This window comes from Canis lupus, chromosome 30 (assembly GCF_003254725.2).
Source record: "Canis lupus dingo isolate Sandy chromosome 30, ASM325472v2, whole genome shotgun sequence".
In the NCBI taxonomy this organism is placed as follows: Eukaryota; Metazoa; Chordata; class Mammalia; order Carnivora; family Canidae; genus Canis; species Canis lupus.
The window spans coordinates 29,963,325-29,990,786 of NC_064272.1; the positions used below are offsets into that span (position 1 = coordinate 29,963,325).

The 27,462-nt window shown below is 52.9% G+C and overlaps 2 protein-coding genes and 1 long non-coding RNA gene across 8 annotated transcripts in view; 1 reads left to right on the forward strand and 2 right to left on the reverse strand.

Moving 5' to 3' along the window:
- IGDCC3 (immunoglobulin superfamily DCC subclass member 3) overlaps positions 1-8,849 on the reverse strand; it is a 41,176-nt gene extending 32,327 nt beyond the window's left edge. Inside the window, exons 1-2 of the mRNA XM_025472457.3 lie at positions 8,518-8,849; positions 6,069-6,374 (exon numbers count right to left, since the gene is read on the reverse strand). Coding sequence (XP_025328242.3) covers positions 6,069-6,374; positions 8,518-8,608 — 397 coding nt within the window. The 5' untranslated portion in view covers positions 8,609-8,849. The remainder of the gene's footprint in view (positions 1-6,068; positions 6,375-8,517) is intronic.
- A 2,541-nt stretch (positions 8,850-11,390) lies between these two features.
- The window catches only part of IGDCC4 (immunoglobulin superfamily DCC subclass member 4), a 40,201-nt gene continuing 24,129 nt past the window's right edge, over positions 11,391-27,462 (reverse strand). For 4 of the 5 annotated variants that reach the window (XM_049104083.1, XM_025472450.3, XM_049104084.1 and 1 more), the window contains 13 exons: positions 27,067-27,231; positions 26,386-26,523; positions 25,329-25,499; positions 24,094-24,330; positions 23,841-23,942; positions 21,728-21,911; positions 20,864-20,991; positions 19,149-19,319; positions 18,759-18,896; positions 17,310-17,415; positions 16,604-16,832; positions 15,705-15,866; positions 11,391-14,375 (listed from right to left, as the gene is read on the reverse strand). In XM_049104083.1, coding sequence (XP_048960040.1) covers positions 13,965-14,375; positions 15,705-15,866; positions 16,604-16,832; positions 17,310-17,415; positions 18,759-18,896; positions 19,149-19,319; positions 20,864-20,991; positions 21,728-21,911; positions 23,841-23,942; positions 24,094-24,330; positions 25,329-25,499; positions 26,386-26,523; positions 27,067-27,231 — 2,342 coding nt within the window. In that variant the 3' untranslated portion in view covers positions 11,391-13,964. The remainder of the gene's footprint in view (positions 14,376-15,704; positions 15,867-16,603; positions 16,833-17,309; positions 17,416-18,758; positions 18,897-19,148; positions 19,320-20,863; positions 20,992-21,727; positions 21,912-23,840; positions 23,943-24,093; positions 24,331-25,328; positions 25,500-26,385; positions 26,524-27,066; positions 27,232-27,462) is intronic. The other variant, XM_049104082.1, reaches the window with a different exon arrangement.
- On the forward strand, positions 15,862-23,847 carry LOC112675741 (uncharacterized). Of its 2 annotated transcripts, XR_007407261.1 has the most exons (4): positions 15,862-16,485; positions 17,010-17,112; positions 20,352-20,521; positions 23,672-23,847. It is a non-coding gene; the product is annotated as an uncharacterized LOC112675741 (long non-coding RNA). The 2 variants fall into 2 exon arrangements; XR_003146039.3 differs by lacking the exon at positions 23,672-23,847 and having other exon boundaries at positions 20,352-21,357.

Consider the following 27,462-nt stretch of genomic DNA (forward strand, 5'->3'; position numbering starts at 1 on the left):
TTACAAAGCCAGGAGAAACACACACACACACACACACACACACACACACACACACACACCGAGAGCAGAGAAGTGCAGCAAGAGAAACAAGAGAGACCCAGTTCTGCACCCGGAGGGCCACATGTTCATTTAGTTTTTACCAAGTTCCACAGGCAAAGGATGTGAGAAATACAAAAGAGAAGCCCTTTAGGAGCTTAAAATCTAGTTGAGGAGACAGATGGAATAGCCAGCCACAAAACAGTTACTTAACAATGTAAGCGGCCGTCGCTGAGACGAGGCTGATCCTGAATGCCGCAGACCGCAAACACTCCCCGCCTTAGGAAGGGGCAGGAGAAGTTACTGTCCCTTAAGTGGTCTTCGGGGAGGGACCGGCTAAGGGACAAACAGGGGCGAGGAGAGACTGGGGAAAGGCCCAGCAAAGGCAAGCACGTCCCGAGGACCAGCTGGATGGCAAGCAGGCCTTCACACCTGAGAGCAGAAAAGAACCGGAGTCCAAACATCCAAACACCCAGTTTTACAATGAGAAAAGCAAACTCTAGAGAGGGCGAGTGACTTGCCCAGAGCCACATGGGACCCCTGGTGTCCTGGCAAGGGCCCTTCCATCACACCTCACAGCTGCTCAGGAGTGTCAGTGTGGGGTATTGCCTGACCTTCACCCACCTGCACCTGACTCTGGCATACGTACGGGTGAGCTGCCTGGCAGGGCAGCGGGCCTCGGCAGTGCCAGCCACTCATCACACCAGCGATATTTCCACTGCAACACCTGCCTCCTGCTCCACTGGGTAGATAGATGTGTGTGTGCGAGAGAGACAGTGGGGAGACTTCCTCAGGGCTAGCTCAGCTGAGCTGCCTTTCAAGAAGAGAAAAGCTTGGGCTCCATGTACTAGGCCTCAGTGTACAACCTGCAGGTGACATAGGCCTCTGGGGTTACCAGCCACTGCACTAGGAACCACTTCCCTCCACAGCCCACTGCCCTACCCCAAAACACTCTGGGGTCCCATAAATACACTGAGCCACCCCCACCCCGCCACAAACTGTACCCCTGCCCATGGTTCTCCTGCCAACCCCCTTCAACCCCCCTCCAACCTGGTTCCACAGATCTATGCCCAGACCTTGATCCCAGATTCACACAACCATGGATCTTGCTATTGAAAGTGGGTTCCAGAGTAACTGATTAAATTACTTTCCCTCAGATGGGTTAAGAATGAATTGGACTTTAGAAGTGAGTACCTGAGGGCCTAAGAAATAGGTGACTCATTGAGGTGGAGGCAGCAGACTAGACTTGAACTTTCTCCCTCTTGCCATACCCCACAGCCTCTTTCTGGGAGTCTGGGCTCACCAGGGGCCTTTCTGGAATCACCATAACTAGAGGAGCTTAGAACTGCACATTTCTCAGAATAATAATGTTACTATTTAAGGAACACCTTCTAGGTGCCCTGCACTGGGCTAAGTTCTTTACCCAGACTATCACAGGTAATCCTTATAGCATTGTTTGTTGGTAAGAAGTAGTTTTCCCATTTTAAAGACTCTGAGAGGTTAAAGGGGCACCTGGCTGGCTCAGCCAGTTGGAGCATGCAACTCTTGATCTCAAGGTCATGAGCTCGAGCCCCACACTGGATACGGGGATTACTAGAAGATAAATAAGTAAACTTAAAAAATGTATAAATGACTTGCATTGGAATTTAAAAAGATAAGGAATATATATTATATATATTTATAAAATAAAGACTCGAGAGGTTAAGTGACTTGCCCAAGTCCATCCAGTGGGGGTATATTTGCTTCTGCAGTCCACCCTCACAACCAAGCCCTGTGCCAGGTGTTTCATATCAATCACCTCATTTAATCCTACAGCAGTCCTGATAGGCTGATGAAATTATGATCATTTTTTTCAGATGAGGGCATAAAGGCTCAAGAGGATTATTAACTCGGAATGCCTGGGTGGCTCAGTCCGTTAAGTGTCTGCCTTCAGCTCAGGTCCTGGGATCAAGCCCCACATTGGGCTCCCCACTCAGCAAGTAGCCTGCTTCTCTCTCTCCCACTGCTCCTCCCCATTGCTCATTCTTTCTCTCTATAATAAATAAAATCTTTTTAAAAAATATTTTATTTATTTATTCATGAGAGACAGAGAGAGAGAGGCAGAGACACAGGTAGAGGGAGAAGCAGGCTCCTCACAGGGAACCCGACACGGGACTTGATCCTAGAACTCCGGGATCACAACCTGAGCCAAAGACAGAGATGCTCAACCACTGAGTCACTTGGGCTCTTGTCAGACATGCAGAACCCCAGGCCTTAGCCTAGATCTATTGAATCACCATATGAATTTTATCAGGTTCCCCAGGTATTTCATGGGCACAGCAGAATTTGAGAAGTCCTGCTCAAAGATCCCATAGATCTTTGCTCCAATTCTCCAAGGGGCCTGAGACCAGGAAGTGAAGCGCAGGGACTGAGGGCATCTGTCTGAGGGGAGCGAGGGGTGGGTCCCCCAATCACCTCCCCTCCTTGTATCTAGCCCATCTTTTTTTTTTTTTTTTTTTTAAGATTTTCTTTTTGGGGTGCCTGGGTGGCTTAGTTGGTTAAATGTCCCACTCTTGATTTCAGCTCAGGTCATGATCTCAGGGTCATGAGACCCAGCCCAGGGTGGAGCCTGCTTAAGATTTTCTCTCTCCCTTTGCCCCTCCCCCATCCCTCCCTCTCTCTTAAAAAAAAAAAAAAAAAGGATTTTATTTTGAGTAATCTCTATACCCAACATGTGGCTTGAACTTACAACCGGGAGATCAAGAGTCGCATACCCCACCTACTGAGCCAGCCAGACGCCCTATAGCCTATCCTTCCTTGGGGTCATCCAGGGGCACAGACCTTAAGAGGTGAGTCAATGCACATGTTCCCACTGGGTCACGAAATGCATATACCCCCTCCCCCACGCCCTCCCCGGACCCGGAGCCCTCCAGGGGGATGGCAGAGGGTCTCACAGGCCAACCCAGCTTCAGCCCCTACTCTGCAGCTTATGAGAATCCCCAGGCCCTCCGAGGAAGGAGTTAAAATAAACCACGTTGCACTCTGGCTCCAATAATTCCACTCCCTGGTAGATTTCCCTGGAGTGCTTCCTAACTGAATCCCAGTGAGGGAGAAAGCTGGGGTGAGGGAGAAAGCTGGGGGCTGGGAATAGAGTCAGGCAGTTTGTTCTTGCTGGCAACGGTAGTAAAATCACCTTTAAATGAAGAATAAAGTATTGGCTCCCATGTGCCTCCTATGAAGCAGGCAGCTCATGGGGTGAGTTCTTACATCCATCCCACGACCGCAGGAGTATATGCACATTTCACAGGTGAGAAAACGGCGCCACAGAGAGGTTAACTTGTCTAGGGTCCGTCTCATTATTAACGAGTGTCTCAATTTGCAGCTTCCAAACTATAAGCGCATGGAACGGCAAGGCAGAGAAAGCAGACGTGCTAGAAGCATGAATACTCTTAGGATCCTGAGTCACTCCATACTAAAAAGGAGATATTTGGAACTGAAGCCTCCAAGGAATCTGCCTGCAGTACAGCCCAACCTGGTCAGGCCATCTTTCAATGACAGCATCTGAGATCACTGGGAGGGAAGAGGGGGCATTCCTAGTTGTCGCCTCTGGCCCAGAGCTCACATGCCCCGCAGAGCTGCCCCCACAGACCTGGACCCCTGTCTGCCCCACTGGTGGATCCACCTGGACCCTGTGTCTGTGAGCGGTGCTTAGCCTGCCCCTCCCAGTGAGCCCCTAGGGAGCAGGCAGGAGAAGCAGGGGGCTCCAGAGGGCTCCTCACACCTTTCAGCAAGGCACCCTCCCATGTCACACAACATCTGCAGTGCCTGCAGGCACATGGGCCAGGAGTTATTACCAAAGGAGAAAACTCAGGCAGCTAATCAGCTTTGGAGGTTTCTAGGGACATCAGCTTGTGAAGTGAGAAAAGGAGATCTAGCCACCAGGTTGCTTGGTATCCAAGCATTCTCCCATGGGGTCACAAGTCTTGCAGTGAACAGAGAGGCCATATCAGACTGCCAGTGCTTAGAGGCAACCCTCGAGCTGTCCCCAGGACCCCAAAGGATTAACCAGGCTGACCTCACCCACTGGCCCTTCCCCCAGCCACAGCCCACAGCTCAGTTTCTTACACCATAGAGTTTAAGGAAACCAAACATCTTGAAGGTATTACCATTTATAGAAAAGCACATTTACAATTAGCTATATATAAACACCTGGGATTTATCTCCCAGAATTCTAGGCTGGCAACGCAGGGGTCAGTATTGGTGTAAGGTGGGGAGAGAGTGGGGGTGCCCTCCCCTAGAAATCTCATTTCTCTCATTGGCAAATCTTCCTGGGGGCCCCACCCTGTGTCCACGGCCACACTCCTCTACCTCACACCCGGCCATCTGCTCAGAGGCTGCCCCAGCCTTCCCCACACCGCCGAGGCTGGGGTTGAGGGGTCGCTGAGCCAGAAGTGATTCGGTCTCAAGGTCCAGGGCTGCCTCCCATAGAGCTCCATATGGGGGCCTGAGTCAGCCTTCTTTAGAACAAAGGGGGATCTTAAACTCAGTGAGAGGGCTCCTGCCTCAGAGCGATTCATCACTCACCAGCCATTCCAAGCAACTGTGCAAATGCCCTCAGAGCCAGGAAGAAAACTGTCCCCCATCAGTGGGGGAAGCGGGAGAATGCCGTAGGAGTTAAGCAGGAGGGGTAGGGTTCAGGCTGCCTAGAATGCAGTTCTAGGTCTTAGTTTTCTCATCTGGCAAAGGGGGGCAAAGACTGCCTATCTGCTTGGGTCATTGTGATGACTGAACAAGATCACTCATGTAAAACACTTAGGCAGGGGACCCAGCACACAGCAAGTGCTTGGTAAGTGTTCGCTAGAATTATCACCAACACCTTTAAGGTGCGGCCTCTTGGGGCACCTGGGTGGCTCTGCCTTGGGCTCCCTACTCAGTGGAGAGCCTGCTTTTCCTTCTCCCTCTGCTGCTCCCCCTGCCTGTGGTCTTTCTCTGTCAAATAAATATCATCTTTAAAAAAAAAACAAACAAACAGGTGTGGCTTCTTTAAGGAATACCCCCTCCAGAAGAAGTAGGAAGCTGTGAGGTAGAGAACACTTTAGCACTTGCTAAAACTTTTACCCTCTCTCAAGAGCAGCAGTTCTTAACCATGACACATACCCCACACCGCACCCCTACCCCCCACCCCCGCCTGCCACCTTCAAGATCCATAGATAATTCTGGTTTACACACCCACAAACATGCACAAATTAAAGAACAACAGAATTTTTGCAGGACAGGGCTGTAGAACATAATCATCATTTCATCACAACTGGTGGTCCATCAGTGTAAGCAAAGCACAATTCGAGAACTGACACACCTCACCTGGTCCTTTCTCTCCCGTGCAAGACACATCAGATATCAAGTCACCACAATGTACGCTTTAAATATCTTACAACTTTATTGTCAATTACACCTCAATAAAGGCGAAAAAAATTTTTTATAAAGTCACATTAGCATGAAGGTGGGTGGGAGTAATGTCATTATTGTGATAACCTTGAAGTTAACCTACCACATTTTTTGTAAAACAAATTGTTGGCAAGCTTCAGAATATCATTATCCTACCCAAAAGATTTGAAAGTCAGCCCATAATTTAAAACTGCATATAGCCTAATTAGCCTTCAAAATTCTCTTAAATCACTGTCATAAAGTATGATAGTTTTTTCTTGAGACACAAGAATCCTACTCAATGGACTGGGATGCATACAGTATACAGGCATATGGAAACTCAGACACACGGACTTAAGAGTTAGATAAAGTTCACCCTCTCCCTCTCCCCCCAAGAGTGTTTGGCTAGATTCTTGTTGAATGACATTCCAATCAATTAAATGAGTATATGATACATTTCCACCACCACAAATGACTACTATGTACCTCTCAACTGACCCAGGCTGAGAAATTAGTCCTCCAGAAGGCTGCAGCTACAGAAGATGGAACTGCTTTCCCTGTCCCTAACCCCTGGGCTGACCCTGGACCCCCGGTCTGGGGGGAAAAAAAGGTAAGGGGTGTCCACTTACTTGCAGCCTGGATGCGAGCCTTCCGGCTGACCACCAGTCCAAAGCGGTTCTGAGCCACACACTCATAGTCACCCTCATCTGAGGGGCTGCCTCCCCCATCCAGCTGGAAGTGATGGATCATCAGGGACCCATTGGCCAGCAAGGTGGAGTGGGTACTCTCCAGCAGCTCCATCCCATTTTTCCTCCAGGTGATTCTCACTGGAGGGGTCCCCTCCACCCTGCAGCCCAGTATTATAGGCTGCCCAGGGACTGCAACATCATCACTTGGCTCCATAGCAAATGCCAGTTCGGCAGAGTGGCCAAGACCTGTATTGAGCAGGGGAGATGAGAGGAAAAGGAGAGGTTACTGTGGAATGAACAGGCAGCAAGAACTCCGTGCACAGGTGTCTCAAATCCCCTGGATCTGTGCACCCACCCCATCTTTCTGTAATGTTAATAGGAATCTCTATTATATATAGAATTCAATGTATTATAGAACTCAGTGTTGTCTTATGCAGTATTTTTCTCAATCAGCAGACCATCTCAGAAGGAGATATTATTTGTACCATTTCCTTTTTTTTTTTTTTAACAGATAAGGGAAAGCGAGCCCAGAAATATTAAGCAAGTTGTCCAGGGTGTCACAATTAATAGTTACAACGTGGCTCAGCAGTTAAGCGCTGCCTTCAGCCTAGGGCATGATCCTGGAGACTTGGATCACATCAAGTCCCATGTTGGGCTCCCTGCATGGAGCCTGCTTCTCCCTCTGCCTGTGTCTCTGCCTCTGTGTGTGTGTGTGTCTCTCTCATGAATAAATAAATAAAATCTTAAAAAAAATAAATCTGAGATCCAAAAAAGTAAGATTGGGGACACCTGGGTAGCTCAGTGGTTGAGCATCTCCCTGTGGGACCATGATCCCAGGGTCCTGGATCAACTCCCACATCGCATCCAACTCCCCTTGGGGAGCCTGCTTCTCCCTCTGCCTGTGTCTCTGCCTCTTTCTGTGTGTCTCTCATGAATCAATAAAATCTTAAAAAAAAAAAAAAAAAGTAAAACTGATCCCAACATGGCTGTTGCCACCTCTGTGACCAGAACAAACCACTCTGTGCAAGATGTGACCACTCTGGCTAAATGCTGTGACCACTCTGGCTAAATGCTGGAGCCTTGCAGACTTTCAGGGGCGTGACCTTAAGTAAAGTGTGCAACCTGTCTTAGCTTCCCGTCCGCATCTGTTTAAGTCAGAAACATAATGCGGCTTATGCGGTAGAGTTGTTGAACAAGATGAACAGACTCAAAGTCACTATAAAAAGGTAGAAGTTCTAAGCAAAGATAAAGTGAAAAAGTAATAAACCATTGCTTCTTTATGCTGGCAGAGCCAGCTGAGGCCTGGTCTGAAGCCTGGCAGGGAGCGGGACGGGCGGGCCCAGTAGCAGGTAGGGGTTAGGCTACGGCCCAGCCCCTCTGCCTCCCCGCTAAGAGGCTCTGGATTTTGGTTTGTTCTGGTTGTTTTCGCCTTTGTCATAAGGAGAACTGAGGGGTACCAACCGTCAACTCAGATTTCCCCAAACTCAGGAAGGGGCAGGTTTCTAGGATCTTTGCTTCCCAGCGACCCCACCGCTCCCGTAGAAGAAAACTGAGCCGCAAGAACAGCAGGGGAGCGAGGAGCAAGGGAAGAAGGTGACCCCGGAGTCGGCGGAGGCCCGGCCGAAAGGACGCGCGCTCCGATCCCAGGCGCGGCGCCAAGGGCCCAGCTCCGGCAACGAGCAACTTGCCAGACCAGTCACAACCGCGCTCCGGGAGGCATGAACCCACCTGGTCTGAAAGGGCAGCCACAGACCCCTCGTCCCCTTGGCCGGGCGCTAGCGATCCCGGAGCCGGCCCCGCCCAGCAGGCCGGCGCCCTCCCTGGTTGGGGGAGACGGAAAGTGGGTGGGGAGGAAGAGGGCGGGGGCGGGCGAGGCCCGCGGTCCCAAGGAGACCCAGGGTATTTTAAGACGTTCGAGGGTCACAACCTTTTGAGCCCCTCCCGCCCGCCCCCTGCGTCTCGGCAGCCTCGGCCCCCAGCCCCGGCCCCGGCCCCGGCCCCGCAGCGCCGTCGGGGGATAAAGTTTCTCCCGGATGCGGGCGCGAGGTGCCGCCGCCCCGGAGCCGAGCCGAGAGCGGAGCGCGGACAGCGGAGCGCGCAGACGGACGCGGGGCCGCCGAGCCTCCGGGAAGGGAGGGGACGCTCCGGCCTGCGCCCCTCCGCGAGCCGGGTCCCGCCCTCCCCGCCGCTGCCCCCGCGCCCCGGGTCGCGCGGTCCCTCGGGGTCCGCCGCGCACTCCGGGGGCGGGTCCCGGCTCGCGCCCCGCGCCCTCGCCGCGCCCTCCGCCGCCCCCGCCGCCCCGCCCCGCCCGCTCCGCCCGCGGGACCCGGTCCCTCCTCGCCCTCGCCCGGCCCGGCCCGGCCCGGCCCGGCCCGGGGCGCCCGCTCACCGTCGCTCGGCGCGGGCAGCAGCGGCGGCAGCAGCAGCAGCAGCGGCAGCAGGAGCCGGGGACGGCGCGGCGCGGCGCGGGGAGCGGCCATGGGGCTCTCGGTCCGCCCGGCTGGGCTCGGCGAGCGCGGCTCCGGGGCCTCGGGAGGCTCACAGCGTCCCGCGGGGGCGGCGGCGGGGCCGGGGCCGGGGCTCGGGCCGGGGCCGAGCCCGGGCGGCGGCGGGCTGGGGCCACATGCCGGCCTAGGAGCGCCGGGGGCGCGGGGGGAGCGCCGCTCGCGCCATCTTGCACCCTCGCGGGCGATCTGTCAGCCTCGCCGGGGAGCGCGCTCCGCACTCGCACTCGCTCTCGCTCTCGCTCTCGCTCTCGCCCTCGCCCCGCCCGCGCCGCCCCGCCCTCCGCCCGCGCCCGCGCCCCCTCCCGCCCCGCCCGGTCCCCTCCCCCAGCCCCTCTCCCCGGAGGCCCGGTCTGGGGAACAAAAGAGCCGGCGAGCGCTTTAAGCGGCCGGACATTCCCGGCTGCGCGGCGGACGCGCCCCCTGCGCTTTGAACTGCGGCTGGAGCGGCCGGCGCCGTCCCGGGCTGCTGCCCGGCACCCCCGGCACCCCGGCACCCCCGGCACCCCCGGCACCCCGGCACCCCCGGCACCCCCGGCACCCCGGCACCCCGGCACCCCCGGCACCCCGGCACCCCCCTCCCCGCGGCCGGCCGGGGACGCGGGGGCCTGCGGAAGGGGACCCCCGCGGACGGCAGAGCGACTCGCGAAGCCGTGGGACTTGCCCTGCCCGCCTCTCCCCGCTGCACCCTCCTCCGCCGCGTCCAAGTGTGCATCTTCGAGATCATTCCCCAAAAGCTCCACAAACTTGTCAAAGGTTCGGGTTTCCCCGGTCTCTGATCCTGCCACCCAAAGGCTAGGACGTTTAGCTGCAAGGCTGGCCTCTCCGGACTGCAGAGTTCTGGCGCTGGGATGGACCGGAGGTAGAAGGGCAGCTTCCCCCCACCCACCCCACCCCGGGTTCGGGGGGCCTTGAGCTAGCAAACCCCGCGGGACAATGAGAACCCTGAAGGAATCTGGGTTCCCACCCCGGTCCTGCCCAGCTAACCCAGGCAATCACTCCGAGCTCATCTGAAAGATCCACATAATCCTGTCTCTCCTGCTCACCGCTAGGGATATTTAAAAGGACACGGGTCCTAACAAATGACCTGGTATCTGGGAAAGCCAGCTGAAAGTCAAAATTCTCGGTGACATTTCTGTCACAAAGAAGGCTGTCAACGTTCCATGTCAGAGAACACACGAGGCAAGGCGAACATGAATTTTAGGGGAGATAGGCGTGTATTACTTCTTAGGGGATCCGTACCCAGGCTAGCTCTCAGAGATCTTGAGCCTTGGCCACCCCTTACTAAATGATCTTCTGTTGACTCCAGCATGGTGAGCAGCTTTTCCTCATTCAGCTATTTTCTTCCTCTGGCATTGGACTGGGATGACAGAGGAATAACTGCATCCCTCTTATGATACCAACTCTAGAATCTTGGAACCAGGGGTGTTAACCATACATAAACCTAACTAACTTTGGTGCAGATGAGTAAAAAAGTGCAGGTCTCCAGATCAGAGAGGTTTACTATTGAGGGGGTTTGCATAGCCCAGGGACTCCTTACTCTACAGTAGCAACTAGAAGAGGAGTGTGAGAGGCAAGATTTGAGGCATATGAGTAAGCTATGGGAGGCAGTGGAGAAATTCAGGGTCAGGATGCACACCGAAACCCCAAACTGATTTCATTGTGAGGAAGGGCAGGCATTACGGGGCCTCCACTGGCCATAGGAAAGGGAGGGAAGGGGGGGCCCTGCCTGGGCCCAAAGTCCTGGAACTCCCTCCTGCAGGGCTTGAATTCTCAACAATCCCTTCGTGGCTTGTCCTAGACTCAGAGAGGTCAAATTGGTGTCCTGAGTTGCTGTCATTTTAAATTCATTTTGACAAGTGTTTAATTCTTCTTTAACGCAACCCTTGGTCTGAGAGTGATATGCAAATAATGGCTATTCTGCTGCATGCAAAATGTGCAGTATCTCTCCCTGTGATCTGTCAATTAACACGAGTCTGGCCCATCAGCCGCTTTAGGGGTGGTCCCGGGCAGGGGCAGCCTCTGGCTCTTGGTTCCTTCCGTAGAAAAGCACGCACCAACCAGGCTCTGTAAAGATTTTAGCGGAGCATCTGCCAACCTTCATCCTGAGATGCATGTGGGGTGTGGGTGTGGACTTCTGTGTATGGCTGTGTGCCCATGTTTGAGTTAATGGATACAGGGTGTTTGGGAAGGTGGGCGTGCATGCATGGGTCCCTAAGCTTGTAGGCACAGTGCCCATATGTGTGAATATGCAGCCATGAGGAACTCTGAAGACCAGATTTATGCAGAGTAGTTGAGCCTGGGTGGCTCAGTTGGTTAAGTGTCTGCCTTTGGCTCAGGTCATGATCCCAGAGTCCTGCTCCCTGCTCGGCAGGGGGCCTAATTCTCTCTCTCCCTCTCGCTCCCCCTGCTTGTGCTCTCTCTGTCAAATATAGATAAAGTCTTTTTAAAAAAGGAGAAAGAACAATCGTTTAAGCCCAAATCTCTGGAGTTGCTCATTCACTCCTCCCTTGCACCCAAGAAAGGTAAAAAAAAAAAGGTGTGCCCAGATGGAAAGAGATCCCCAGACAGCCTAAAAGAGTGCTGTCAAAGAAAGCATCTTTCCTAAGTCTGTCTTTTTCCTAAGTGCCTGTCGAGGGAAGAAGATGGTCCAGTTCTTTCCCATGCCCACCTGCTCTCTACCCTCCAAAACCCAGCATTTCCCATCCTGGCAGGAAATACGTTCTCTAAGGCAGAGAGGCTGAGGAAATTCTAGTCATTCCACGTTTCTGGAAAATAGTTTATTAATTCATTATAGGGACAGATACATGATCAATGCCTTGGCTTAACACTAAAGAAATATCATATTTGTGAGGAGGAAGAAAAAATGCTGGAAAAATAATTAAATAATATAGCATAAACTAAATACAGACAAATAAATGAGCAGGTACTGATTACACTTGTCATGCATCAAGAAAAGGAAGGTTTCTAAATAAGACTCAAAAAACGTAAGGCATCGATGGTAGGTGACAAAGGGATTAATACCCTGTAAAAGGCCAACAGACTCTTTTCTAATAAAAATACTGCTACAAAGACACAAACCTAACACTTCCAAATTACCCAGAGCCCAAATCATATATAATGCTAGTGAGTAATGGCCACTTTCTTATCAACTGTGAGTTATAGGCAGATACCAGATTTATTACTTATTTGCTTTTGAGAAACAATTTTCCACCCAACCTAATGGGTTATAAATTGTCTCATTTGCAGCTATTTAATTTAAACCAGAGCCTCAGTGCCTGTTAAACAAGAACATGAAAAATGACTATGTGGTGTAATGCTAAGAGCTTACTGTTAAAACAGCCATTGGATTCAAGGCAGTTTTCTTTCTTTCGGAAAAAAAAAAGAAAGAAATCAAACCAGCAAAAATAAAATGAGGCTTTTGACCTTCAGAGCAATGGCAAAACACATAGAGTGGCGTCAGCCACGGCGACGCTGGATGCCACAGAAAGAGTACAAGTGACAATTCCATCTTAAACGAGATACAAACCAGCATTAATAATCTGTAGCGCTATCACGGGCTGGCTGAAGCAGGGGAGGGGAAGGAAATGTAGGTGCGGATGTCAGACAGGAGTGACACCCGAGTGTAATAAACACAGATGCTGAAAGGGTCTGATGGAGCTGCAACTCTGCTGAGAGACATGTCACCATTAAAAAAAAAAAAAAAAAAGAAAAGAAAAGAAAAAGGATAGACTGGTTATTTCTAATTTGGCCCAGAAGCCGGAGTTAACCATTGATGTGCCAATTGGTTAAAAAGACACATTTAGGGAGAAAAAGCTCCCACATTCTATGCTCCTAGGAGAGCCTGGGGTGCAAAATCAAATAAATGACCTTGTCTTCTCTACACAGGAAATAGAAGTCCAGCTTGTCCCTGTGTGACAGGTCAACAGAAGATGACTTTAGGATTGAATTTAAAGGAAAAAAAAAAAAAAGAAACAATGAAATGAAATGAGCCAATTACCCTTGTCCTGTGCAAAGGCTTCGGTCCCAGCTCCCAGAGGGTGAAACTCCTCTTACCCCCATCCATCAGCTCCTGTTCCAGATACACAGAGTGGGAAGCTGCTGGGCTGTGGTGCCCCTAATCCCCACTCTTTCTCTCTCCATTTGGCTTCAGCCAGGGGGAGGCAGGTCCCAAACCCCCTCCCATCCAGCAGCCCTGCTTCCCTGCCTTGAAGGGAGGGGGTCACATTCCTCTTTCCCTGTCTCAGAAGTCCCCTTGTGTGACTTGGATTCATCAACTCCAAGGAGAGCCCTCCGATCTCAAGCTCAGGGAGAAAAATGCCAGGGGAGCTGGAAGATCTCCGAATCCACACTGGGGGCAGGTAGTGTGCCTGGGGTAGGGGGCATATGGCAGCACAGAGCTGAGAGGGGAAGGAGGATGGCCGGTAAAGTGAATGGCGGACACAGAAGTCACGCTATGGCCTCAAAGCAGACATGAGGTAGTCATGTTGTTAGGGAAGGATGCAGAGATTGAACCCAGGCAGGTGAACCACACGACACATGGTCTGGCAGAGGTGTGGGAGACAACAGAGATAGGAGACAGAGAAAGAGCCGAGAGGAAAGGAAAGAGTACCAGGGAGGAAAAGCAGGAGAACTGGGGGCTCGGCTGACCCTGACCCCAGAGACAGAGCACAAGGGTAGTGAAGGGGAAGGGAGGAGAGGAGAGCCAGAGCAAGCGGATTTCCAAAACCAGGCACTTCCCAAATGACAAAATGACATAATGCAGAGTTGCTCTGAGGGGAGCCCGAGTCACCCTCTCAGTTTGGGCAACAGGGCCCCGGGCGATGGGTAGTGATGCAACTAAGACTCTAGGCATTCAGAGCCTACTGCACTCACCCAGCCGGACCGGAACATGGGCCGGGGCTGTCTTTGTCAGACAGGGCATCGCAGACACTCTCAGAGTGTGTAATAAACGGCTGGGTGATGGAGGCGGGGGGCCCGCAGGGCTGGGGACTGACCACTCTGGGGCACCGTCCTGACCTGGAGGATCAATCAGGCCATCGTGACCACTACCTAGCCAGAGTTTCCCAGCTCGCCAGCTAGCACACATACATGTGTACATCATGTATAGCTGTGCCTCACAGGTCCCTCACATATAACATGTGTCACAGAGTGTGGGGGGAGTGAATACTCCACTTCTTCCTCTCCCCACGGCCACAGCACCCCAGGAGGCTCCAGATGGCTTGGTAGTGTTCAGAAACTGCAGGTACACATGTGTACATACTTGGTTGGCCACAAGTGCCATGTCCCATGATCCATACTGGGCTGCCCCAAACTGCACCGCCTAGGGGAGCTAGGCAGAGGAGGGGACTGGGGCTCTGGGCAGGCCCGGGCTGGTTCCTAGAGAGCAGGGGGCCTTTGGCTGGCAGCTGTTCCCAGGGGCCTCCTCCAGAGCCTCACTGGGCTGGAGGTCCGGGTATGGATAAGACACGTTGGCTGCCTCTGGCAGGCAGGTAAGTCTGTCTGGCCCAGTGGTTGCCTGCTCACATCCGCCCAGGTCCCTGTCCAGCCAGTCTACCCCTTGCCCGAGATCCACGACTCCCGAAGTGAGGTCAGGAGCTTCCGAAGGCAGGGGATCCTCAGGTTCCAGGTCGTGGAGGTGGAGGTCCGGGTTCCCTTTGGATGCACTAAAGTCAGAGTGGACAATGACTTCAGCCTCCACCTGATTCCTGCAGGCTGGGGGCGGCTTCTTCCTGCCATTGCCCTGGTCACAGCAGAGAACAGAAAGAAAAGGTGACCATCACTGAGAGTGACCGTCAGAAGAATGACCAACAGGGATGCCTGGATGGCTCAGTTGACTAAGCGTCCAACTCTTGGTCTGGGATCAGGTCATGATTCTCCTGGGATCGGAACTGGCATCCAGATTCCAGCTCTGTGCTCAGCGGAGAAGCCGGTTTAAGATTCACTCCCTCTGCCCCTCCCCCCCTCACTCTCTCTCTCTTGCTCTCTCTCTAAAATAAATACATAAATCTTTATAAAAAAAATTTTTTAAAGATTTTATTCATTTGAGACAGAGCGCGAGAGCAAAAGAGAAAGCACAAGCGAGTGGCAGAGGAAGAGGGAAAAGCAGGCTCCCCGCTGGCTTGATCCCAGGACCTCAGGATCATGACCTGAGCTGAAGGCAGACACTCAACTGACTAAGCCACTGAGGTACCCCAATAAATAAACCTTAAAAAAATGACTAACAGGGACGCCTGGGTGGCTCAGCAGTTGAGTGTCTGCCTCTGACCCAGGTCGTGATCCTGGAGTCCCAGGATCGAGTCCCACATCGGGCTCCCTGCATGGCACCTGCTTCTCCCTCTGCCTCTCTCTCTCTGTGTGCCTCTCATGAATAAATAAATAAAATCTTTTTTATTTTATTTTTTTAAATTTTTAAAATTTATTTATGATGATAGTCACAGAGAGAGAGAGAGAGAGAGGCAGACACAGGCAGAGGGAGAAGCAGGCTCCATGCACCGGGAGCCTGATGTGGGATTCGATCCTGGGTCTCCAGGATCGCGCCCTGGGCCAAAGGCAGGCGCCAAACCGCTGCACCACCCAGGGATCCCCAATAAAATCTTTTTTAAAAAATGACTAATATACTTGGGGCAGAGAAGGACTGACCCACTCCCCCAAGCCCTAGAGCATAATGACTATCCTACAAGAGATGATGACCAGGCCCATGTGAAGGCAGGGGAAAATAGAATACTACCCATTTGCCCTTGCCCAGAGTTCCAGAAATACCAGATTTAGTCAGAGCCTCAGTGTTTAGGGGGAAGGGCAGGTTGCACTCAGGCCAGGCGCACCCTCGGATCCATAGTAATTCTGCTGGAGCCCACTTAGGCATCAGGAGAGGAGCAACTGGTGAGACACAGATTCCTGCAAACTGTCTGCCCTCCACCCACACGCCTTTAGAGGTTCCAGGGGGCCTCCTAGCTGGACTTCCATCCCCATGGAAGTGACCATCCGGGGTCACCAGAAAACTCCCTACTTGCTCTTCACAAGCCCAGAGCCCCTCCTCTCCTTTCCTGCCCCTGCCTCCCAGGACACTGACCTTTATGGCGTCATACACCAGAGCCTGCAGCAACAGCGTCTGCCCTGTTCCAGCAGGGGGCAGCAGCGCCCGGGTCAGAGATGGCATGGTGCCTGCTTGGGGCAGCTCACAGCCCGCCCAGGAACCTGCCCAGCTTGGCCCACCTGGCTGAGCCCAGGAGATCTGCAAGGGGGGAAAGATATGAGAGCATCAGGCGCTTGGCTAGGAGAAGGGAGCGTAAGGGAGGGAAGTAGATGGAGGCTTTGGCCTCCTGGCCACCCCCCCAACTAAGGCTGTGGGGAGGAACCAAGAGTCTGGAGGTGAATGTGAGGATGGAGAAATTCTGCAGAAAAGCCCAATACCACCGGCTCTGGGAACACCTAGAGGTGTCCGAGCAGGGCAGGGTCTCCTTCGCCACACAGACAAAGAGGGGTGCAGCACCCAAGGGTTTGAGCAAGCTCGCAGAAAAGGGCAGGATGAGCCACCCCTGCTGGCATGAAGGGACCTGCCCTACGTGGCCCACCTCATCCAGGTCCTGGGCTCTCTTGGTCACAGCCAAGCTGCCCAGCCTCTTGTCTTCCTATTGGGGAAGGCTGGGTCTTAGAGGTTGCTCCAGCTCCCAGGATGATGAGGGATCTGGGGGCTGTGGCCATGGAGGGGCCCTTCCCTCCTTCCGTGAGAACCAGGCTGACCTATTCCGCCAGGGATGAAGGCCCATCTGCTTCCCAGCCCTGCCAACCTTTTCAGAGGAAGGAGGGAGTGCCTTTTCTTCTGCAGCTGGCCCAGGGAAGAGGAGGGGCAGGTGAGGGGGGTGGCGGGGACAGTGACGGGGTCAGGCATTGTACTCTTGCGCCCCCTGGTGCCCCGTTTGGGAATGAGCTGTACTGTGGGGCTCTGACCTACCCAGGCTCCAGGCTTACCTTTCTCTTGGAGTGACCCCGGCAGTCCGAAGCACCGCCACCCATTAGGCTGTGCACTTCAGCCCTGTCCTCGATGTCTGAGGGCGGTGGAGACCAGTCCTGGGGGCGGGGGTGCACAAGGGACTCCAGCTCATGGGCAGCTGGGGGGCTCGGGGGGCCAAGGCGGGCTCGAGAGTACAGGGCGGGGTTCCCAGCGTTGGCCGTGGAGGACAGGCCTGGGAGGGCTTCCCTGGAAGGCAAGACAGAGAGTCAGGCACAGCGGTCCAAAAGTGAGGGGTGGAGGCAGGCCTGGGGTCTAGTCCCGCCTGTGTCCTTGGGCGGGAGTCTGGTTTCCCTGTCTGGGTGATGATTAAGAAACTACATTCAAAACAGCTGTGACCTTGCAAATGGCACCTTTCCTCCCCAGGCTCCAGGTATCTTGAGATTTGGGGTCCCTCTTTCCAAGATGCTGGCAGCTACAGAGGCAATGAGACAAGGCACCTCTGCCCAGGCTCGCCCTTACTGAAGAGGTAGGCTGGGGGGCTCCCCTAAACCCACTTCCCATTCTCATGAGGACATCACCTCCAATCCCTCCTTCCCAGAGTCTTAATTTTAGTGGAGCTTCTGGGAGTGCCTCGGGCAAGTCATGGCCACTTTCCCTGCCCTCTCATCTGCAGCCCTCCTGGAAATCTCTCCTGTCTGCAGTCAGACTGGCTCCTTCACCCACCTGTGGGGGCTGCGGCGTAGGCCGGCACACATACAGGCCAGGAGGCAGAGGAGGCCCAAGCAGACACCCACAATGATGCCTGTGACCGAGTGCACGTCCAAGGAGTCTGGTGGGGCAGAGAGAGGGGACAGAACAGGTCAAGGCCAAGAGAAGGTCCAGGGTTCATAGGTTAGGATTTCTGTGGCTTCCTCAGGAGACTGCTGGTCTGAGTGTCACCCTCTGGACACTCAAAATCTTCTGATGTGAGGACGACTGGACACTCCTACCTCTCTCTCTGACTGTCCTTCCCACTGGACATCTGAAGTTGTGATCCCTCTCTATCAACCTGGCCTTTCAGCGAAACACACTAGGACTGGTTTCATGGGTGTGCAACAAGAGCTGTCACATGGGGGCCACAGTTAGAAGGATGCCATGCTTGGTTTAAAACTCTGCTATCACCATCTTGAAATTCTAATTTTAAAAAATATTTTATTTATTTATTCATTCATTCATGAGAGACAGAGAGAGAGGGAGGCAGAGACAGGCAGAAGGAGAAGCAGGCTCCATGCAGGGAGCCCTATGTGGGACTCGATCCCAGGTCTCCAGGATCACGCCCTGGACTGAAGGTGGCGCTAAACCGCTGAGCCACCCGGGCTGCCCTTAAAGATTTTATTTATTTGATAGAGCACAAGCAGAGGGAAAGGGAGAAGCACACTTCCCACTGAGCCAATAGCCCAATGCAGAGCTGGATCCCAGGACCCCAGGGTCATGACCTGGGCTGAAGGTAGATGTTTAACCAACTGAGCCACCCAGGCTAAAATTCTAATTTTTTAATAAGGGCCCCACATTTTCTTTTTGTTTTATTTATTTATTTATTTATTTATTTATTTATTTATTTATTCATGAGAGACAGAGGGGGGGAGAGAGAGAGACAGAGGCAGAGACACAGGCAGAGGGAGAACCAGGCTCCATGCAGGGAGCCTGATGTGGGACTCGATCCCTGGTCCTCAGGATCATGCCCTGGATTGAAGGTGGCGCTAAACCGCTGAGCCACCCGGGGTGCCCAGGGCCCCACATTTTCATTTCACACTTGGCCCTGCAAATTATATAGCCAGTCCTGCTACCCCTTTCCACCCCATAAAGCTCATCACCTCTCCAAGCCAATCCTCCAATCAAAGCCATCTCCCAGAGAACCAAGTTGGTCTCCCATAAATCTGACCTCTTAGACTGAATCACCACTGAACTACACCCATTTCCCATTCAAATTTGCCCTCTCCACACCAAACCATGAAGCCAGCTGTCCAAAACGATGAAAGGGGATCTGTGCCCAGGGGTAGGGCCCTGGAAGAGATGACTTTAGCGCTAAAGGTCAACTCCAAAAAAAAAAAAAAAAAAGGTCAACTCCAAGGGCCTCAGAAGACCTCAGGCTGCCCCCAGGATGGACGCACTCCTCCCTTCCTGCCCTCATACCTGAGAGCTTCTCCTGGAGAGTGATCACATCCTGCAGGCCAGAGAAGGGCCCAGGCCCCACCTCTGTGCGTGCCCCCATCTTGAAGAAGTACCTGGTGTCACTCTCAAGGCCGTGTACCTCAGCACTGAAGATGTTTCCTGGGGGCAGAGGGAAGCAAGGAAAGCAGGGCTAGGGGGCTGGGTGGGTGTGGGGTGCTGGGATAGCCTGGAAAGCAGGACTGAGAAGATCTGCTCTCCCACTCAGGCACTAGCTCCTGCCTGCTCCTCCTAGGATCCCCGGGAACAACCCTCAGCCACACTCTCACTGCTAACCCAGCGACTGGAGAGGGTGGAAAAGGGAGAGAGGGTGGGGAACCTCTTGCTCAGACGCCCTGGTGTGGGAGCTCTCACCCTCCGTGGTGAGTAGGGTCCACTGGTGCTCAGGCTGGCTGTGGTTGTTGCTGTATAGGATCAGATACTCCACGATCTCTCCATTGGGCTCTGTAGGGGGGCACCAGTGCAGCCGAACGGTGGACGGTGTCAGAGGGCTCAGGCGCAGGTCGGATGGGGGTGTCGAGGGCCCTGGGGTGCAGGGGAGGAGATGGGGAAAAGTATGGTCACTGAGAGCCTCAGCTCCAGCAGGGGCAGCTGGGAGACAGGGCATGAGGACATGGCCTCCCTTCCTCCTCCTTCACTGGAACAAACCACAAACCACAAAGCAAAATGAGATCTGATCTCTAACTGGGGAGTTTCTGGAAAACACTACCATCCCCCCCTCCCAGAAACTCTTCTTCATTCCTTGGAGCAGATCTCAAACATCCACACCCAAATACTTCCAAAGGTGGAAGAGACTGGGATTCCAGAGACCTGGGGGCAGAGTTCAGAATTTTCTAGAAGGCTTACATTTCATTTCAAACTCTCATACTAAGTTCCTCCTCTATTCCATGGTAAAGTTTAGCATAAAAATCGTGTTTATAACTATCATTTAAAGTTCCTAACTCACCTGGCTACCTCCAAATATCCAAGTAAAATTAGCTGATGCCTTGTGAAGCCTTTGTCTATGTCTGCCCTGGACACAGGTCCTCAGGGTCATGGCAATCCCAGTACGAGAAGTACAACCTTTGTTGTTTTGTTGGTATTTTGTTTTTAGAGAGGAAGCTGATCCTGGGGGTAGGGGTGAATGAGGAAGGGTGAGACGAAGTACGGACCCAGATGACTAGGGATTTGGAAAGGGAGAGATTTGGGGTTTCAGGTTTTCAAGGCCCAGCGGAGGGTGGGATGGGGACCCAGGGCTCTAAGGCATAAGACAGCCACAGCATCACAGGCTGCCGGAACCCTCCTTGCTTCTCAGCTATCTCAGCTCTAGTCCCCCCATCTACAAAAGGAGAAAACATCCCCCGTCTGTAGCACAGCCAGTTGTGCTGGGGAGCCAGGGTCATAAAGTCTCCTCTGAAGAAACATCAGGAGCCCCTAAACTCCTTATGCAATTTAAGACCCTAATAACTGAAGTGAGAAGTGGGTGAGAGACAAATTGTAAGCAGTATTTTAAAGAGGAAATTCATCAGAGTGCAGGGCTTTCACACCCTACCCCCCCCAAACATCTTCTTATTTCAGATCCTGAGACCAAGATCTTCTGTCAACGGGAAGGTGGACAGTTTGAGGGCTGGCGGAACCAAAGAGCCTCTGTTATGAGAACAAAAGTCCCTTTGTCTTGGAATGCCATTTCCAGAGGTTCCAGAGTCACAGACTTGCACCACGAATGGCTCCATCCCTTCTTTTTACAGGTGGGGACACGGGGCCCAAGGGGGAAGTCACCTGCCCTAGCCTCCCTGTGTGCCAAGGACAGGATGGAGACCCAAATGCAGAATCCAGGACCCCTGCCTCCCTGACCTGGTGCCTTTTCACCAGCTCAGTGAGGTCTTGGCAGTCTTATAAAAGAAGCCACTCCTCTAAATCTCATTATGTGTATGAGGAAATGGTTAAGACCAGCACAGGACTGGCCTATATAAACGCAAAGCCAAGGATAGAGAGATATGGGGTTCCGAGGGACAAATTAGAAAAGAGGGCCACTGGAGTAAGAAGGAGTGGGGTAAAAGACGGGGGTTGGTGGCAAGAGGGCCACTCACGGTCAGGCAGGGTGGAGCGTTCCACCACGGAACCGAAGGGCCCGTCCATGTCCACACCGTGAGACTGTACCGCAAACTCGTATTTGGTGAATGGCTTCAGCCCACCAATGAGGATGTCTTCTCCAGAGCTGTGGAGGTGAGAAACGTGACTAGCACACCCTCCTAGCGGGGCAGGCCTGTCCAAATCCACTCACCCACCCCAGCCCAGCCCAGCCCCAGCCCCTACCCTGGGTGGGGAATCTACTCACTGGCCTGGAGGCCACTGACACCACCCAAGAGTCCTACAGAGAAGTCTGGATGCATGCTGCTCCCAGGGCAGTCTGTCCAATCTGCAGACTAGGCCCTCTGCTCCAGGAAACCTTCCTGGATTAATCCAAGTCATCGTCCACCTGAGGATCCATCTCTGATGCATCTTTTCCTTGACTTAGTGTACTTTGGCTGCAGTTGTACATATCTACCATGTTTCTCTATTTTATTCTGTTTTATTTGCTTTATTGTGTTTTTGATTGTACTTTTATGTGATTTTTCTTCTGCCTAACCAGCAGGTCCTCAGGGCAGAGGCTGTGCCTCTCCATCTGACTGGGGGGCTCTTTCAGGAGAGCATCTGGGCTGTCTCTTCCCTGTCATGTCAGGAGGACTCTGAGATTGAAGAAATGGTCCATTGTGCATCACATTCCCTAAGGTTGAGTGTGAGGCTCTGTTGTGAGGGGATGGGATAGGATGGACTCCCCTTTCCACCTGGCACCATCAGGGCATCAGACTCTGTGTGCCCTAGGGTAACATGCGAACCATGAAAGGTTCCTGAATCCCCGAGGTCCCTCCCTGTATCAACATCTGCTGCCCCCAACCCCCTGGCTTCCCCACCTGGTGTAATAGGTGACCAAAGAGGCATTCCTGAGCCCCCAGGGGCTGAAACGCACAGTGTAGTTGACAATCTTGACTGTGGTGAAGTCTGGCTTTTTCCACCGAAGCCAAATGGACGTGGAGCTGTTTGATTCAGCATGGACGTGGGCGGGGGGCAAGGGTGGTCCCCTCTGGATGGGCAAGTCTGGAAGGTGAAAACAGAGCGTGTGAAAAGGAGGAAGGACACTCATCCCGAAATATGGGTGGTGGTTCGCAGTTCCAAGGCACTTTTTTTCACTCTCTGTCTTCTGATCCTGTGGGTTGGGTAGCAACATTCCCACTTCACAGATGAGGAGACTGAGGCTCCCAAGAATTAAAGAGATTTTTGCTAAGGTCATATGCACAGCAAACTGTACTAGAGAGAAGCAGCAAATTATGGTGATTAAAAGCACTAGTTTTGGAGCCAGGTTTGCCCTGGTTCCAATTCCAGCTCTGTCACAGACTCGCTGTGTGACTTGGGAAAAGCTACTTAACCTCTCTATGCCTCCATTCCCTATTCTGTCAGTGGGGCCCATTAACAGTACCTCCTTCATACTGTTGTGATGAGCATTAAATTAGCCAATACTTCTTAAGGATGTAGAAAAGTGTGTGGCACATTGTTATGGACTCAATGTTTGTGTTCATCTGTTGAGACTGGAACCTGTGGTGGAGCCCTCATGAACAGGACTCGTGCCTATCTTTGTCCCTCCGGGCAAAGTACCACAGACTGGGTAGTTTACAAACAATAGAAATTTATCTCTCACAGTTCTGGAAGCCAGAGTCTGAGACCAGGATGCCAGCATGCTCAAGTTCTGGTAAAGAGCCCATGTGTGGGTTACAGACTGCCAATTTCTCGTTGTATGACCTTACGGAGGAGAGCAGAGAGAGGAAGCGAGTTCTCTTGTGATTTTTATAAGGGTACCTATCTATTCCTAAGGGCTCCCCTCCTGATCATAATTATTTAACCCTACTTATCTCCCAACACACCATATTGGAGAGTAGAGTTTCAATGTATGAATAGGGGGGAAGGAGGGCGTGCAAACGTTCAGCCCATAACTGTGCCCTTATGGAAGAGCCCCCCAGAAGGCTCTCCAGCCCCTCCTGCCACGTGAGGACACAGTGAGAAGATGCCTTATGGTCTATGAACCAGAAAGTGGGCTCTCACCATTCACTGACTCTGCTGATGCCTTGATCTTGGACTTCCTCCAAGACTCTGAGAAATAAATGCTTGTTTCAACCACCCAATCTAGGGTATTTTTAATGGCAGCCTTAACTAAGACATATAGTAAGTATTATATATTATAGGATGGTGTGTTTATTACATCAATACAGAATAAAATAAACTCCGTGACAGCAGGTACCTTATCTGCACTGTTCATCACTAAATTTCCAGAACAGGTTAGTAGACAGTAAAATATTTGCTGAGTGAACAAATTGGAATTAGAAGCTAGGTTTCTTGGTTCCTGGTTGAGTGCTCCTTTGGCAAAACCACATACATGGTTGAAAATCAGCCTTGGGAAGTAAGGGGTAAGGGGGTGTCATGATGGGCAAATGGGGTAGCCCATGCAGAGCCACGGGGCAGCATACTACAGCGGACAGACTTTTGTCGGGCAGTCAGGAGACTTGGTTCTAGTCTAGGCTCTGTGCCACCTTGGGCAAATCCCTTTATTTCTCTGAGGCTTAGTTTCCCGATGGGCCACAGAGGGACACTCTCCCAGCATAGAGTGGAGGGATAATCTGATAGACAGTAATGTAGGTGGATGTGTTTTTTAAAAATGTTTAAAGGTCAAACAGGGTCAGGAGTTACTGATCAACCATGGGATTTCTCTCTGTTCAAACCTTCCAAATTACCACTGCCATGGATGATGAAAATCCAGTGGCACGCCTGTAAGGCACTGCACTAACTGAAACTTCTCTCTACAACAGAGGCTGTCTGGGGCTAGAAGAGGCCCTTTGAGCCTCGGAGAATGGGACTGCGGGAGGCCGAGGCTACTGGATGGCTGACCACTAGGACTGGCCCAGAGGAAAGGGGAAGGCAGTAGCACACAGACCCCTCGACGGAGCCCTCCTCCCGCTGCTTCCTGAGCCTCCTCACCTGGCGTGGGAGCCTTTTCTGTTTTGCCCTTCCACACTGCCGCATAGCCGTCCTCGTGTTTGTTGAATGCCACAAGCTTCACCTCGTACAGCCGGCCAGGGGCTGGGGAAGGTCACGGGGGTCACTGGCTAGAGAGGCCTCTGAGGCCACCCTTTCATCCCAGAGAGTGTCCCGTTCCCAGCTCCCATGCCCAGCTGCCCAAAGTCCCACCCAAGGCTAAATCTGTCTCACTCCCTCCTGCAGCCCTCCTCACCTAGCTGGGTCAGCTCATACTGCTTCACTTTCTTCTTGAGCCGGACAGGCCCCACATCCCAGGCCTGGTCTCCGTGGCCCCCTGGGGGACTCTCACCACCAGCCTCCTCCTCGGCCCCCACCTCCCGCCAGTAGAGTTTGTAGCCAGAGATCTGGGCGGGGTGGGGGGGCGGCTGCCACGACACCACCAGGGACTCCATCCTTGCCCGGACCTTCAACTCTGCAGGGGCAAAAGGGACTGGGGGCAGAGGAGCAGGATGGGAAGAAGGAGTGAGAGAATGGGGAATGAGAAGGAAGGCAGGGATGGGAGAAGGGGATGAGGCAGGAAGAAGCCAAAAGCAGGAAGCCAGCACTGAGTGAGAGCCTTGCCAACCTTCTCCCAGTGCGTCGGCACTCAGCCACCACCCTTAGTGCCAGGCCTGGGCTCAGGCTAGAGGTGAACTCATTCTTCTACATGCCAAGTGCTGAGAATGCAGGGACGTCTCCTGGGTGTTTGCAAAGAGGTTAGCAAGGAGCACCCCTGGGGTAGGAGTGACAGTATATGGCACAGCACAGGGCTCTGGTTCTTCTTCTGAATGAATGCATGGGTACAGACAAGCAAGGGAGGGTCACAGGGGTTGCTGAGGCTGGAAAGGAGCCATGGGTGTCAGGAACCTACGTGGAGCCTAAGAGTGGGGCCTTGCTATGTGTCAGACACCGTTCTAAGGACCTTGTACGTGTGTTTTAACTATATTCTCAGAAACCCATAAAATGACAAAAATACTATTGTCTCCATCTTACAGATAAGAAAACTGAGAAGTTAATTAACTTGTCCAATGTCATACAGATAGTGTGGGTGCCAGGTTCTATCTGCCCTTAATCATTCCATTATTGGGCCTCTCCATAAAATTGACAATCCGAGTTGGTGGAAGCAACGACTATTTAACAAGTTCTTATTAAGTACTAAACATGTGTTTACAATGCATTATTAATCCTCATGCCACCTTTGGCATTAAGGGAAGCCTCAGAGCTGTGAATGGTTTGTCCAAGGTCACACAGCAGAGAGAAGGGACACTGGAGGCCAGGTTTGCCTGTAAAGGCCAGCCTTCACCTCTACACCTGCTTCCCTTACCCGTCAAATAGGGGGAGCCATGGAAGGTCTCTGATTGGAGAGGGTGGTTGGGCCTCTGTTCCAAAGGCACATGTACACCCACATGGTCACACACACTATCTTTCCTCTCCCCTCAAACCCCATACCGTGGCTCTGGTTGTGCATACTGGGCGTCCGGTGCTGCATCCACTGGGAAGGGGTCCCGTAGCCAGCCCCGGTGCCAGCCGAAATCCGGACTCGATACACCTTGTTGGGCTGAAGTGCACTCAGTGTAAACTGTGTCTCATTTCCAGGCACCTCGGTGGAGAAAACCTGATCTGCCAGGACAGAAAATATGGCTGCAGGGTGGCCACCTTAGGACCATGACTCCTCAACGTCCCCATACCAGCTACTCTACTCCAGATCCCAGTTCCTCAGTGCCCATGAGAGCCTGAGGCCCTCTGAGCACTGAAGCCCTGGTGCCTGGACGGACTCCACAGCTCCAGAGCTGACTCCTGTGCCTCTGGCCTGGGCTGACGCAGGCCATCGGCTTCAGCTTAGAGTGGAGAGAACCATGGCGTGGACTCCACACTTCCCCTTGAGCTGTCATCATCCCCTTAGGCACACACTAGAGCGCAGGCGCAAGGGGTTGTCTCTGAAGGCCATCAGGCACCACCTTCTGGAACCCTGGTGACCACCCTAAGCCCCCTTCCTCACCCTTCCCTCCTTCTTCACTCTCACCCTAGCCCCCAGCCACTTGTCTTCCCCTAACTCTTTATACCTTTCATATCCTCTCCCCTAAATCACCTACATCTGCCCTAACACATCCTCCCCAATGCTGTTTACTCAAACCTGCAAGCATGCCCTCCACTGCCCATCCCTTATCTGCTTTTTGAATCGGAAGGGACTCCAGGGATTACCTAGGCTACTCGCCTCATTTCACAGATGAGGAAACTGAGGCAGGGACTTAACAGCATTATCCACTATAGCTGTAGAGGAGGTGGGGCTAGAACCCAGACCTCCCTCCGTCAGGAGCTTTGCCTCTTTGGCTTCCCTACACCCAGACCATACTCCTCTTGTCCAGGTTCCTATTTCTCTACTCCACAGCTCTGCCTCATTGCCTCAGACATCCCCTGACCTCTGCTTGGGTCCGCAGCTACTCTGGTCAGCCCTTCCTATCAACAATGCCCAGCTAGGGGGAGCCCTCACCCTGCCTCCACTTACCTTCCTTTCCCAAACCGTACTCTATCTTGTACTTCACCACCTGCCCATTGCTCAGGCTGGGAGGCAGGGGCAGCCACGCCACCCTGATGTCCAAGGGGTTGGGGCTGGACAGGGAGAGCTGGGGCGCTGCACTGGGGACTGAGACAGAAGAACATCAGCGTGAGCTCTGCTCCACCGACGTGGAAGGTGAGGCCCAGGAGCGGTCAGAGACTTGCCCAGGTCACACAGCAAGTCAGAAGGAGGCCCAGGACCAGGATCTGAGGGAGGAAAGGGAGCCTCTCAGGGGAGCCCCAAACTGGATATGAGGGGATATCCTTCCCACCCCAAAGCCAGAAAAAGGTTTGGGGCACAATCTTCTACATCCAGTGGGTTCACGTCACCGGCCCCTGCCTGACTGGATGGTACATGGGTATTGAAAAGGGCCATATGACATAGGGAATCAAGACCTGGACTCAAGTCCCAGCTGTACTACTGACCTTGGGCAAGTCACTCTCATTTTCTGGGCCTCAGTTTCCCAAACTCTAAATTGGGAAGAATCCATATCCACCCCCTTACGTGGCACAAAAGATGGTAAGAGGCAGGTAAAAGTGCCTTGGCATATGCTGGTAAAAAGAAGCGAGCTACCGTCCCCAGGGAATTTTTTGGAACCCAAGGTGCCTCTTGCAGGTTTAGAGGCCCTACCATCATCCAGTGTGTGGACCAGCGCTGGGGTGGAGGTGCGGCTGGCCCCCAGCTGGGAGTAGGCCACCACGTAGAACTCATAATCGGTGTTGGGTTCCAGGTCCCGAACCTGCAGCTCTGTGGTGTCATTGTTCACTGCAAACTGGTATTCCACATTGTCCATGCCTGGGGCAGTGACACAGGGGACAAAGGGACTGTCAGAGAGCCACCCCAAAGGTCTGCCAGCTGGAGGCTATCGAGGGATCCTTCATATTGTCCCAGGCTCCAGAATAGTCTGTGTATAACTAAATCACCAGATCACATGAGCTGGAGAGTATAGACTTCCCTGGCTTCTAGTCTCCCTGTATTAACTCCTCCACCAATTAGGAAGTTCCTTCTCGTGTCTAATTGAAATGA